This window comes from Catharus ustulatus, chromosome 9, assembly GCF_009819885.2.
Source record: "Catharus ustulatus isolate bCatUst1 chromosome 9, bCatUst1.pri.v2, whole genome shotgun sequence".
Lineage (NCBI taxonomy): Eukaryota > Metazoa > Chordata > Aves > Passeriformes > Turdidae > Catharus > Catharus ustulatus.
In genome coordinates this window covers 25309576-25323293 of record NC_046229.1, presented here as the reverse complement: position 1 = coordinate 25323293, position 13718 = coordinate 25309576, and the positions used below count along the sequence as shown (strand labels likewise).

Below are 13718 nucleotides of genomic sequence, written 5' to 3'. Positions count from 1 at the left end.
AGTCAGCAACAGTTGACTATGGAAATGAAAATTCCCAATGAATTATTTGACATTTTAAGAGTCTATTTACTATGTAACACAAATTGATTTGCTCTCAATTTAATCTGTATGCTGATTTACCACAAGTGACAACCACCATCTCTTGGCACCATAGCTGTACACAAAAGGTGGCTTAGAGGAAGTACTTTGTTCTCCTCAGAAATTCAGTTTACACTTAATCAAGCAAGGTGAGTATTTTCCCAGTTCTTAACTCCATTACCACGTAGGCAACTCAAGAACTCTTGTTCTCTTTTTCCCCCCCAGGGGAAATGATTTATTGTGATGCAAGAAATTAAGTTGCTGACGTGGTAATTTTTTGGGGGTTGTTTTAAAATCAGCAACATTAGGAGGCAGGAATGGAAAGCTGTGTTTTGGAAAGTGAATGCTGACAAAACTTGAATATGAAGGTAACATCATGCCCCAGCAACACTGCTTTGTGTGTTCCTTCTATCTATCCTAGGACCAAAATCACTTCTCCATACACACACAAGCACAAAAACTTGCACACTGCATATGTTTGGGTCTATTCTCCCATTTCTCAGCAGAGAAGGTGGCTGGCACTCCTGCTGTTGAGCCTCCTGAACACCGGTATGGAATTTCTTGGACCATAAAAGCAGGTCTGAAAGAAATAGTCCAGGAAAGAAACTTTATACTGGGGGTCTTTCAGATGACTGTCTTTTAAGTCCGCTTTGTTATAGTCCAAAAATTATAAATGGCAATGGAAATGAGGGTTTATGCTACTTTGACTCTAAGAGTTTTCTCTTTGAACCTAAAAACTTTAGTAACAAGTCTATGAGAATTTGAGTAGCTCAAGGAAGGGGAATGCCATCAGCTTTCTTGTATTATCAAACAAAACCTCAATTCTGGCCCTTTCTAACAAAATTTGTCCTACCTTACTCAGTCCATGCTGCCAAGAGACAATATCATCACAAGTCTGGTTCTTCCACATCTAATTTAATGCAATGCTAGTGTTTCACAATTCTTTTCCGTCCCAGTGGATTTAAAAGTCAGTCACATTTGTAACACAGATTTATCTTTTACTGCAATTGAAGAAATTTTCAATAAGTATTTAATTTAGAAACACTTAAAAACAAGGCTTCTTGGATTATAACATTTCTATGTTCCTTCTTCCTCTCTAAATGAGCCATTCAGTCAGCTGAGAGTGCATGGAAGACTGAAAACACATCACAACACTTCAGATACATCTCAGTACATTGCAAATTGTATGACTCAATGGAATGATTTTCCACAATTCAATGCATGGGCAAGGCTTGACAATCATTAACTTCTGGAAATTGTTTTTAGGATAATACAGTCAACTCACAATACCCTACACAAATGTCTGACAATCAAAATGGCTACACCAGGGGGGAAAAAGTGTAAAGCACAAGTCTTTGGCTCTCCTTTAAAGAAAAACAGCAGTTTACCATGTTTATACAGATCCCCTGTTTGCCTACCAGTAGGGGCAATATCACATTTGTGCATCACTGAGTAATAACACCATTAGAAAAGGCAACTTCACAGAAGTTATTGGCTAAGCGAATTCATTTGAATGCTCTGTTTTGAGGCAGCAAGCTGTCACTGTTACACAATCAGGGAGGGTGGATGGGCAAGCCACAGGAGAAAAAGACGCAAAAAGGGGACAGAGGGCTCAGAAAAAACTACACAGAGAATAGGGATAAAAGTGCTGCTAGCTTGAAAGGTGCTCTGACCTACAGAAAAAAAAAGTCCTACTCTGAAATGGGACAGCATGCAAGAAGGGCAGAAGAAAAACTTTAAACTTCTCCTATTAAGAAGAAAGAACTAGGTCACAGGACAGACAGATGAGACATTGACAGAAGGAGGGAAACAACACCACAGAATAAACAGACATCATCTACATACTGACTGAATCACTGACACACTGAAGCTTAACCTACCACTTGAAGCTTCCTATTCTGAAGGTTTGTCCATGCTGTCCATCTGGCTGGAACCCAGTTATCGATGGGGTTCGAGTTGCCTGGTGCAGCAGAAAATTTAACCTACCTACCAAAGGATGCAGCAGTGCCCTGACACCATGGTAACACTGCTTCCTCTTGCCCAACAGAAGGAACTAAATCACTTGGTAGCCAAGACCAATTTCACTGAGGTGGCCAGAATTCCTGTATGACTGGGACAACGATGGGCTACAGGAATGAGTGCAGCAAGACAGAGTCACTCCAGACATTTTCACATTTGTTAGCTGTAAACATTAATGCTGCCACAACATACAGAGCTATCTGTCCCTCACAGTCTCCCAGCTTTTCCACAAAACCAGAACATTTTAGGTGCAGTTTCCAGAAAAAAAACTTAAAAGCATGCACTGCATTTTGCTGTTTGATTTGTTTAATCAACTAAACCTCTGCAGAAAAAGGGTAAGAGGAGGAGGGGATGAAACAAAGTCGAAAATCAATACTGTTAGTAGACATTAAACAAACTATTTAACAAGCCAAACTATAACTCTGGGCAAACAGGGCATTCACCTGGACACATTGATCACAACAAGGACATTACGCACAAAGTACAGCACAGAGAGTTGGATGAAGGAAAAAAAAAAAAACCCAGTAGGGTCTTCCTTCTAATCCACAGATCTTGGAAGCATTCATCATATGTAGGCCAGCAATCTAAATAGCTCTTACTGAAGAATTCCAGGAGAAAATGTGGAGAAAAGAATAATCCCTAATCTGGTGAGGGAACTAGAAAATAAAAGGTAGAGGGTTTTGCCCCTCTAGATTTTCTTCCTAGTATTAAAATGAATCTGCAGTGTCCAACCTATCACAACCATCTTTGAAAACTAATTCTACATCCACAATTACTAGTCAAAAAAAAGGCACATTCTGGGCTTGTCCACCTAGATTAGAATATTGCACTAATTATCTTGACTAAGATGAGCTCCCTGCGCTAATAAAGACACAGCAGGAAGGAGTAAACTAATTAAAGTCAAGGAAGAGGCTGACCTGAGGGTGGTGCTCTGCACCGGAGGATGAGGGCTCAGGGCCTGTGCCAGGTGACTTGGGAGCAGGCAGCCAGGAAAAGACCTGCATCCTCCTCATGCCCAGAGCAGAGGAGAGAGGAACAGACCTGATGGGCTCCCAACTGCATCACCCCAGTTCTGCTCAGCTCCAAGGGAGTGGCTGGAATGCTTGGCTTCAAGTAGGAGATACAGACCAATAGGGGCAAGGGGAGATGAAGCTGTTTCAGTGCAAAGTTGATTCTTTGCCAAAAGTTAAAAGAGGCGTTAAAAAAAGCAAGCTTCAAACTACTCCAGGCAATTAAGAGGCCAAAGTTCAACTAAGAGCGAAATAAACCCGTGTTAAGACACATGGAAAGTGTGGGGGGGTGTGGTGAAAAATGCTTTTATTTTCATTCAGTGCTTCTACCTCCCAGACATTTGATCACAACAGCTGCGCTCATGCGAAAAAATTCTTAAAACATACCCAATATATATACAGATATAACTATGTATATATGTATATATATATTTATATATAAATTTTTATTTAAATAAAAAAGAAAGCTCGAATCCCAAGCCAATATGTGTATCAAATCCTTGACCAGCCAGGTCTGTAGGGCATAATCAAATTCAATGTGAAATAGTATATAAACGCGGTGCCTTGACTGGGCAAATTAAATAATTGCTACTCAAAAGAGTCTTCTGTTTGGACTCTCCTACTGGTAGGCAATAGTGAGACTGTATCCCCTCCCACCCCCCCTTTTGTTTTATTTAACAGTATGATGAATGCAAAGCTTAGCCCAAGGTTGCTATAACCTCAGCAGGAGTTAAGGTTAAGGAAAAAAAAACTAAAACCCAAGAAAATTTATTAACTCTTGCTTTACCCAACCAAAGCAATGCAGTAATTTATTACATAACCAGTGCTTTCCCACTTAGTAGTCGAACCCAGAAAGAAAAAATGAGGACAGGCCAAGAAGGTAGAGAGGGAGCAGCACTTGAAAAATCACTCTCAAGAGGTCTTCATATCCAGGATCTTACCTCAGCATATGCCAAAAAAGCAAAAAAATGTGCAGCAAAAAAAAATAATCAACATACACAGCTTCTCTGACTTACGCCTACAAAGCATCTACTTAGAGAAGTATTAGATCTAGCAGGCAAAATTTGCTTCTCAATACTTCTGGCAAGATCTGTGCTGCACCTTCAGTGGTTACTTTGGTGCAATTCTTCTCCCATGAAACAGGAATTCAGGGTGGATTCACTGCAGCCCTGACAAACTGCAGATTGATACTCAGGTGTCAGATTCTAACATACACAGATCTTAAACAAAGCCACCTTTAGAAAGGACCACACCTTTGCAAAGACTCTGTCTTTTGCAGTGGGAGGAATTGCGTTAAGCATGAAGTTTGCTGCACATCTTTTGACACTGCAATTCACAGCTACTCTCCAACCCTCATTCCTTGTTTACCCTTAAACCATACAAGGAAGTGGCCAAATTGTTTTAGTAAGGTAATAAGGAATTATGCACTGGGTATGTAATAATACCAAAATAAAAGAAAAAACCTACTTCATTAAGATCATACAATTAATCAAACAGAGTATATATATATAATATCTTTTTTTTTTAAGCCCTGGGATTCAAGGCGTCCAAAGTTATTAAAATAAAGTTCATTCACAGAACAAAAACAAATTTAATTTGAATTCTTTGCAGATACTGCTAATTTTCATTTTTTTTAATTAAAAAATGCGTTAATGTGAACTATGTGCAGGATTTGTTTCTAGTAGTTGTGTTTGTGCACATTGCCTCTGGACCTGCTGCTCTGCTACTGCTGCTGCTCCTGGGTTTCTCCTGGAAAAAAACACAAGGTGGAAGCTGCCGACACCCCAGCAGAAGGAACTCCGGGGTGTGCTGGCCTCGCTTCATGGAGCAGATGTGGGTGTCACTCCCGCTCGCTGGGAGTCGTGGCCATCCCCTCCTCCCTCGGGGTCCTCTGACAGGCTGAGAGATGCCATATTGTTTGACAGGAGGCCAATGTTCTCTTGGGTCAAAGCTGATCCATTCGGAACATCACTGCTGAAGGGAAGTTGAGGAGAAAGGAGAAGTGGGTGATAAGAAGCAATTCTGAGATTTTTCCTTTGTTTTTCAGTGTACACATTCCAGAACATTCAACTTACCTAATAAAAATTTATCTTTGTTTTTTTCCCCTAATTTTAAAAATATAAACAGTTGTTTTGATTTCATTACTTTCACAGCACCATATAGAAAATTAGTTCCTGCTCTGGAGGTGTCAATCTGATGGTGTAGCACAGAACTCCAGAACCGGTTATAGAAAGAAGGCACAGACTTCATCAGCAATAGTGTACTTATTCAGAAAATGCTCATTCTGAATAAATATTATTATTCCAAACTGCTCATATGAAGTTTTGCAAACATCCAAGCTTCTCTGGTAAGTGCTGGCCTGAATACACATAGATCCTTGTGGTCATTTGAAAACACTTGCTGTAGAGACTTCCAGCATTCCCACCCAACATCTTATTCCAGCTGTCTACTAAATGTGAACTGAAATCAATCTCAGCATCTGCACAGGGAAAAGTCCACTACTGACAACTGAAAGTGAACTGAGTTTCAAAGGGTGTGCCTTCCTCGACAACATCCACATCACATACCTTAGGAGGATGGAATAACTTTCACATTCGGGAGATTTCTTTTATTTGAAACTAAAACAGCAGATAAGGATTTCTTTTGTGGTGGCTGCATAACTCCTGCTTCTCCCTATTAATCATCCAATACTGACTAGATGGATTCCTCTCTGAAAGACACTGCAAGTCTTCTGTTGCATTAATTTATATACAGTTTTATTCCACTCACCTACTCCACAGCTAGAGAGCTCCTTAATTCATGTCTACACTACAAAAACTTGATTTGTGTTTCTCTCTGCTTAGTAGGTGCTTCCTCATCATAGCTGATGTGAGGCAAGGTATTTATTCAACAGGAGAGTAGCCCTCAAGAAGTCAGTCTCCTGTTACACAAAGACATGTTGAATGCCCGTATTACCTGAATGTCAGTGTAAGGTCCTCAGCTGGAACCTTGTTTTGTGGCTCTAATTGTCCGTTTTCTGTCTGTTTAGTGGTGCCCAGCTTGTTTTTCATATCCAGTGAAGACTGGCTCTCCTTTAAGAAAGGACAGATAAAAATTCTTTATGAGGGTGTTGAAAGAATTGGAGACTTCATCCCCTAGGGACAGTGAATAAGGCTCGTAAACGGTAGTCACACAGTTTAACCCGCAAAAGCCGCGAGACAAAAACAGACTTTCAGATGTGCTCATCCTCTCAGGACACAGTATTTCTCAAAAGGAAGGGATGATCCTTGTAACAACAAGCAAAGGCCACAGACTGTAACAGCACACGGACTTGTGAACACTAGCCTGTACCTGCAGACAATGTTCCCTAGGTTAAAGCACTTCACAGAACTCATGGCACAGTGACCTTGGAGACAATTTGGTTTTCATCAAATTCAACACCACGCTTTCTCAAGTGGTGACAAATCAAAAAAATTTTGAAGTGGCTACATTAAACTCCTTCATGAAGAAGACTCAAGAAACTCCTCAGGAGGTTTTGAAGACTAGAGGTGAAGAGGAAGATGGATGACTCCAGCTGTGGGCATCCAGTAGGGAGCCCTTCTGCCAGGGTGAAAGGGCTGCAGCCAGGTACATGGCTCTCCACTGCATCTCTCTACCTTCCACCCCCCCAGCACTCACCATGCTCAGCTCACGGGTTCTCTTCCCAATTTCCCTTTCCACCTGGTGTAGCTCCAAGCTCAGCTGTTCACTTGAGATCATCCCAGGCCACTTGGGAGGTGGGGGTGGGGGCTGTGGTTGGCCTGCCAGGGTAGTCGCCTCTCTCTGCAACAGCAGCCTGTTACTAACAGCCTAAATGCATAAAGCCAAGCACATACACAACTGAGCACACAACACACCAAGCACAGAGAGCTCCAAGGCCATAATTCCAGAGTATTGCTCATTTACAAAACCAAGGCTGCCTCTCACCACACTTGATGTCCCAATTGAAATCAATTCCAATGCAAGTTTCAACATGTTTCTGTACACTTACACAAGTATTTTCACTTTTAAACAAGCAGTGTTAAACACCTCTTGCTGTCATATATTTGCATGGGTTTTCTTCACATACCACTCCCTTCTCAAAAGTAAGACTAAGCCCCTGAACAAAAAGACTGCAGATAAGCAAGTCTGCTGCTTTATTTACAGCAGTAGAACTTACCTAATTCTACAGCAGAGCCATAATTTTTATTACATCATCTTGAGAGATGTAGTTGTCGATATGTAGGTCTTTACTGACCCACATTAGGAAACAGGAACAGAGAGGGACAAGTGACTATGGTCATTCACAAGTTGCAAGTTACCAAAGGCAGTAGCCATGTCAGCCATTCTAAAACTCTGCTAATACCTGGGAATCAGTTCTGCAAGTGTGTGCTCTGCATTTAAATGCATCATCTTGTACTCCTCACAACCCAACATATGGCTGGTCTTCAAGCAGAAATGCTCATGCAATGCAAAAGCAAAGTGATCTAGTTCTTCATGCTCTGGCTGAATTAATTGCTGCAACCTTGTAATAGGCAAACCAGTGAAGACTTCTTGATACCCAGTATCTACATGCAACTTTAAACACAGGAGATAAACTGAAAGCTGTTCTTATTCAAAATAACTGACTAATTCTGCAAAATTGATACTATGGCAAAATCAGGGCTCAATATTCAACTCTATAGAATTTAACACTGACACAATCACAACAATGATGAGCAGGACTTACAGGTTTTGCAACTTTCCAATACTCTTGTATTATGGCAAAGGCAAACATGAAAGACTGAAAACATTTTCTCCTCTCATTCCCAAACAAGAGAACAAGAACACAAGCTATGTTTCAAGCAACTAACAAATGCATATTACTAAAACTAACGCTGTGACTTAATTGTGAGCTCTTAAACTAATCTGCAACAACCCTGCTCTGTAACAGGTGTTCTTAGCTAACCATAGCTTCAGCAGAAGCTGCTATCCCCTACTCAGAGCATTTTTTTCTGGGAAAATGTTAACAGAAATAGTTGCTGAGGTACCTAAACAATTTTCTGGTGAATATTTACTGATTTTTCCTAAGAGGAAAAAAGTAACTAAAGCTTTCTAAAACTATTCATTATGGCTTGACATTTCTCCTTCTGTCTCACAAAATCAAAAGATTTCAGCTCATTAATTATTTTACAAACACACACTCATCTTTCCTTATGCTACAACTACCTTTCTTCTAAGCAAGGAGCTATAAAATATTAAGCCTTAATTTTTCAAGCAAAATATATTACATATTTACTTTCTTGACTCTTGTGGTTTGTGCTATTTAGGAAGAAACAGGTACAAACAAAGCCAAACACGTAACAGATGAAGCTCATGGCTTTCTGTACATAAAATCAGACATTTCCAACAGTGCTAAAGTCAAGAAGAACAGGCTCCTACACCATAAGCTTGCCTCTGAGTAGAGCTGAACAGAGGGGGAGTGAGAAAGAATGACAGCAAACAAGACTGACCACAGACTGCAGATTCAAATATGGTGTTGATGTGCACGTGGAGTGCAGGGAAGTTTCTGCTGCTAAGCAGAAAGGCTGACACTTGCACCACAGCCCTGATGCGTGGCATCACAGGATCAAGTGTTGTTACTGAATATCACTGCAAAGGTCAGCCCATGAAAAGCTTTACCAGCATCATCTCTCTCCATACCACCCCCCAGTGCTGCTCCAAATGCCAGTACCAACCTCCAGTCCCCGCATTTGTGTCTGCTGGCTGATCTGATGGTCAACTTGCTGCAGTTCCATGCGCAGCTGCTGCTCTCGTTCAGCTGAGGGCAACTGCTTCCCATGACCAGCCACATCCGACATGGACAGCCTCTCCCTTTGGGATTGCAAAATAAGGTAATTTCAAAAAAAATCTTTACTCAACTGACACAGAAAAAAATAGGTAAAAGAAAATTTAGAAAAAGGTAAAGAAAAGATAAGCAATCCTACCTGTCATTGAAACGTCCCTGAGAAGGTATATTTTGATGAGGAGAATATGGAGAGCCTCCCCAGCCACCATGGGTTTCGTAAGGACTGTAGTCTACCAGGGAACAGAAGAAAACCACGTTGCATTAAAACAAAATCACGCTTTCAGTCACTCAGCCAACACAGAACTAGACAGAGAAAAAGAAATGCCAGCCCTCCAATTATGAGAAGTTCAACATTTCTTCTGATTAAATGAACACAGAAACACTCTGTGACCGGTCTCTCATGCCTAATACATGACTCTTTCTGTATGTCTACAAGTTTGTGACAGCCTTCCAGAGTCTGAGACTGCAAAGGACTTCAGATACTCAGGCAGATGAACAAACAAAGAACAAAACTTACAGACATGATGACTGCAGTTATTTTTACTACTGAAGTTCCTAAAAGGAGTTCATTGATAATTCTGACATACCTAGGTCATTACAGTTTAAAGATTAAGTTTTTAGGGAGGTCAGAGTTCTACCTGTAATGAAGTCTAAAAAATTACTGCCTGAAAAATCTAGAAGCAAGTTTGGGGGGATATAATAATTAAATATTTTCTTAAGGTTATTCAATGCCCCTCAAGAAAGAGACAATCTCTTGGGGTAAGACAGAAAGCCATATTATACACCTGGTTAGAAAGTAGACATGTTGGAAATGAACTACTCCTACTTTTTTGCTTTGCCTAACAGTACATGAGACAATGGCTGCACTAAGCTTGCAAGAGCAGCTACCCATAAACAGGGCAGCAGCAGTACAGTACTTCATCAAGATGGTTTTGTATTATGCATTTGGGAAAGTGCTAAGCTTCTGGATTCTGCAGCTAGACTTAAAATAAGCTTCATTTCTGAGGGACTGGCAGAAAGACGTAACTTCTTCCAAACAGCAACAAGGTATCACAAACAAATACACTGTGTATGCACAAACAAGTAATGGAATCATTGAATATCCAGACACAGAAATGGAAGGGACACAAAGACCACAGAGTCCAACTCCTGGCCCTCCACAGATACCCCAACAATCCCATTCTGTGCCCGAGACTATTGTCCAGTACTTCCGGAGCTCTGGCAGTCCCTGTTCAGTGCCCCACCACCTTCTGAGAGAAGAACCTTTTCCTGATATCCAACCTAACTCTCCCCTAACACAGCTCCAGTCCTTTCACTGGTCACTAGAAAAAAATCAGGGCCTGCCCTTCTGCATCCCCTCAGGGAGAAGCTGTAGACTGCTGTGGGGTCTGCCCTCAGTCTGCTCTTGTCCAGACCAAGTGATCTCAGAAAGCTGAGGCAACCTTGTTCTGAATCCAGTCCTCTCAGTACAACCTTCCTGAAGTTATTTTAAGTGGTATTAACACACACCACAGCTGTATTTCTAAGATACAAGTTTACAGGCCTTGTCTTTGACCTGAACAACACTGCAGCAGTGAAGAAAATAGCAGCAGCCAGCAAAATCCAAGAGCACAGATCATACCTGAAATGATGGATTTGGTGGCAGCTCCCTGAACTGCCATGGCCTGCATGGGCCCAGAGTTCTGGTACATGGCTTTGGAAGTGCGAGAGATGGCCCCAAATCTCGACACAGTTGGTCGGTCCCCAAAGGGAATGAGGTCATCGTCCCCTGTCTCGGCCGCTCGTCGCTGCATGTCCAGGCGCTGCTCACGCATGGCTTTGCTGTCCACGTTCTGGACAAGACATGCAAAAGGCACTCAAAAATTCATTCACAAAGTAACAGCATCACATCCCCTACACAACAATTAGTGCAGTAAGTTTCTCTCATATTCTTTATTCCCTTCACTTTTCAACTAGTTTTCCTATTCTTCAATTTCTAACCCCAGTATCAGAGGGGACATCTCCTTAATGGTCTACCTTAACATGACCATTACCTACACCACACCAAAAAAAGCTGTAAAATTAACTGTGATCAAATCCAGAAGAAGAGAAGCAGCAAATGGAAACTGAGACAGAGACAGTCTAATGGGAAGAGAAGAGGGACAAAACCTCTCCGTATATAAACTCAAAGAAGAGATCAGTGAGCATCTCTGAGGAATATATGTTCCTTCTAGAATCAAAAAGAAATTTCTCTGAAGCCCACTGTTAAGAACTGTATCACCTAATAGCCTGCAGATGAATCAGAATGGGAATTTCTCAGTACTGCACTTACTTGGACACGTCTAGTACATATTTTCAGGCATTTTTCATTAAGTAGCAGTACTGTTTGGAACATCCTGGTTTCTAACTGAGTTTCAGACTCAAACACCTTAATGGGTCAGCATATGAAGAGAGAAAGTTCACTCTCTCCTCAAAGAGTTGAGTAAAATAGGAAAGTTATCTGTTGGCTACCAGAAAATGTAACATAGTAAGAATTGCCAAAATCAAGATTTGCTAAAGTAGTAAAACCTTATGCAGTAAAACAAAAAAAGTAAGGTAAGTCAGGCCAATACACCAAGAAAATTGTCTAAAGGCTAACCCTTTGGTATAGTTCAATATTAAAATAAAACTCTGCAAGCTTTCAGTAGGCGTAAGGATTGCTAGAAACAGTTAACATATCTGAGGCAGGAATAAAGGGGTAAAAATGGCAGTAACAACTAAGTTGGAAGTTAAACTCAAGAAATTTAACACTTGGAAACTGAACTCTTAGGGAAAATCTACTTTGGAATTCTGGAAAAAAATTACATTTTAAACTCGAGGCCATAGAATGTTAGTATCCAATTTGAATATATTTCTATTTACTCAGGAAAGCTGCATGTTATCTTCAGAATATGCAGCATTATGCACTCTCAGACGATACTATTCCTATCCTTCAAAAAAGGAATCTCTTATGAATGATTTAAAAAAAAAAAGTACTGAAGAATTAATTCAGTAAAGGTCCCCTGACAGTTTTTTCCTGTGAGGACAACAAAAACTGAAAAGCAGTAGAGATCCCATTTTGCTTACATGGAAATTAGCTCTGGGGCAGAAGAGTACTTTGTTTAGCCTTGAAAAAGGAGGTTACTTCTCCAGAACCTTATTACTTCTCTCGATTGAAATCCAATTTTTTTTACACAGTTTTCTAGCAGCAGGGCTGAAAGCCAAGAGCTGTTTATCATTCCTGGATGCTGCCACTTGGCCAGCAATAAGCTGATTCCAAGTAATCTCAGTACTTCCCCAGGTCAAATGTGGCAGCATGATAACTCCAGGCAACCACACTGTGTAGGACAGAGAGCAAGAGGACAGGTAAAAAGGCCAAAGCTGCAGATGAAATGCAGGTTTTTGCTCTGCTTTTTCCAGGAGAAAGCCTCCTTTTTGGGTCCATTCCCACCAGTGGCTTCAAGATTTTAAGAGGAAAGTAATCCAGCAGACAGAAAAAAGACAAATTTAATTCCAGTGGGGCAGAGGGAAAAATGACTCCCAATAGTAACACCCAAGAAACTCCTTCCTTTTGCAACACTGATCTAGCAAACACAGAGCAACACATAACAAGACCATGGCCCACCTCCCACAGTTCAGTGAAGGGCTGACTAAGTGCAGCATAGAGTTACAAATTGTCTTCAAGAAGAAACAGCCTAGTACAATGTTTTGGCTGTGCTTTTCTCAAAAAACTTAATGCAAGTTTTGGGTATTCTTGTGGCCAAAAATCAGTCCTTCAAGTAAAAATTAGTAACACCTTTAGCAGCAATAACAGCCACCTCAGAATGAATTGCCTAAAGTTAAGTTACAGCGTCTTCCTCTGACAGAAAGAAGTACAGGGAGAAACAGATGGACATGCTTAATTAACAAGCTGCCAGGACAGAATAATTTTTGCATTTCAAGTAATTGCAAAGAATAATCCTTGCAAAAAATATTCTTGCTATCCACGGCTTCAGAGCAGAATGGTTATCCTGCATCTATATGCAGAATTTTGTACCAGCTACACAAGGGTAGGACTGCTCATAACCTTGAAAACCAAGTGCTTCACACACCTGCAAATGCATTCTGTGACTGCAATGCATTTCTGAGCTTAAATAAAAGCACTGCCATCATCATGGAAAGTAAATGAAAGTCCTTCCCAACCCACAGAAATATCACCTCCTCTTTTCCCCTTATCCCTGCATACCGCCATCTCCACACTCCTTGCTGCCACAACATCTTTGGGTTTTGCATCTTTGGTTCCAATGTAGGAGCCGATGGTGTCACAGGACCAGGGAGAGTACTGGCTGTAGTCATTTCCTTTGTATTTCCCAGCTACCTTCAGGTCTTCATCCAAGTACTGTACAAAAACAAAAATCTGGTTCTGTAAGTGAAGGGAAGAAGCAGTTTCACAGCCATCCCTGTTCACTTCAACAGTAATGAACTTGAGAAACATCACCAGGATTATTTTTTATCAGATACATCACCTTCTGGAACTGGGCCAGAGAACGCATGAAGTGCATGAAATTCTGAGCCCCTGGCTATGCTCCCAGTGCTGACTGTTCACTTGGCCAGTTTGAAGGTGGTATTTTGACACTGGTTAAAAAAATAAATCTCTATCAAGCTGTTACTTCACTCTAAATATGTCAGGAGTAAAGTCTAGTAACTGTGAAGAGAGATTATTTCAATTAGTAATGGATCAAAATTAATTTTCTTGGTTGAACTGAAAGCAGAGAGCTTAGGACCAGTGGTAGATGAACAGCCAGCTGAAA

At 40.9% G+C, this 13718-nt stretch overlaps 1 protein-coding gene across 11 annotated transcripts in view; it reads right to left on the bottom strand.

Moving 5' to 3' along the window:
* Nucleotides 1-974: 974 nt before the first annotated feature.
* RC3H1 (ring finger and CCCH-type domains 1) overlaps nucleotides 975-13718 on the bottom strand; it is a 58285-nt gene continuing 45541 nt past the window's right edge. For 3 of the 11 annotated variants that reach the window (XM_033067562.2, XM_033067565.2, XM_033067563.2), the window contains exons 14-20: nucleotides 13154-13324; nucleotides 10553-10763; nucleotides 9071-9161; nucleotides 8822-8957; nucleotides 6765-6935; nucleotides 6063-6178; nucleotides 975-5081 (exon numbers count right to left, since the gene is read on the bottom strand). In XM_033067562.2, the coding sequence (XP_032923453.1) occupies nucleotides 4928-5081; nucleotides 6063-6178; nucleotides 6765-6935; nucleotides 8822-8957; nucleotides 9071-9161; nucleotides 10553-10763; nucleotides 13154-13324 (1050 nt within the window). In that variant the 3' untranslated portion in view covers nucleotides 975-4927. The remainder of the gene's footprint in view (nucleotides 5082-6062; nucleotides 6179-6764; nucleotides 6936-8821; nucleotides 8958-9070; nucleotides 9162-10552; nucleotides 10764-13153; nucleotides 13325-13718) is intronic. The other 8 variants (XM_033067564.2, XM_033067568.2, XM_033067569.2 and 5 more) reach the window with 8 other exon arrangements.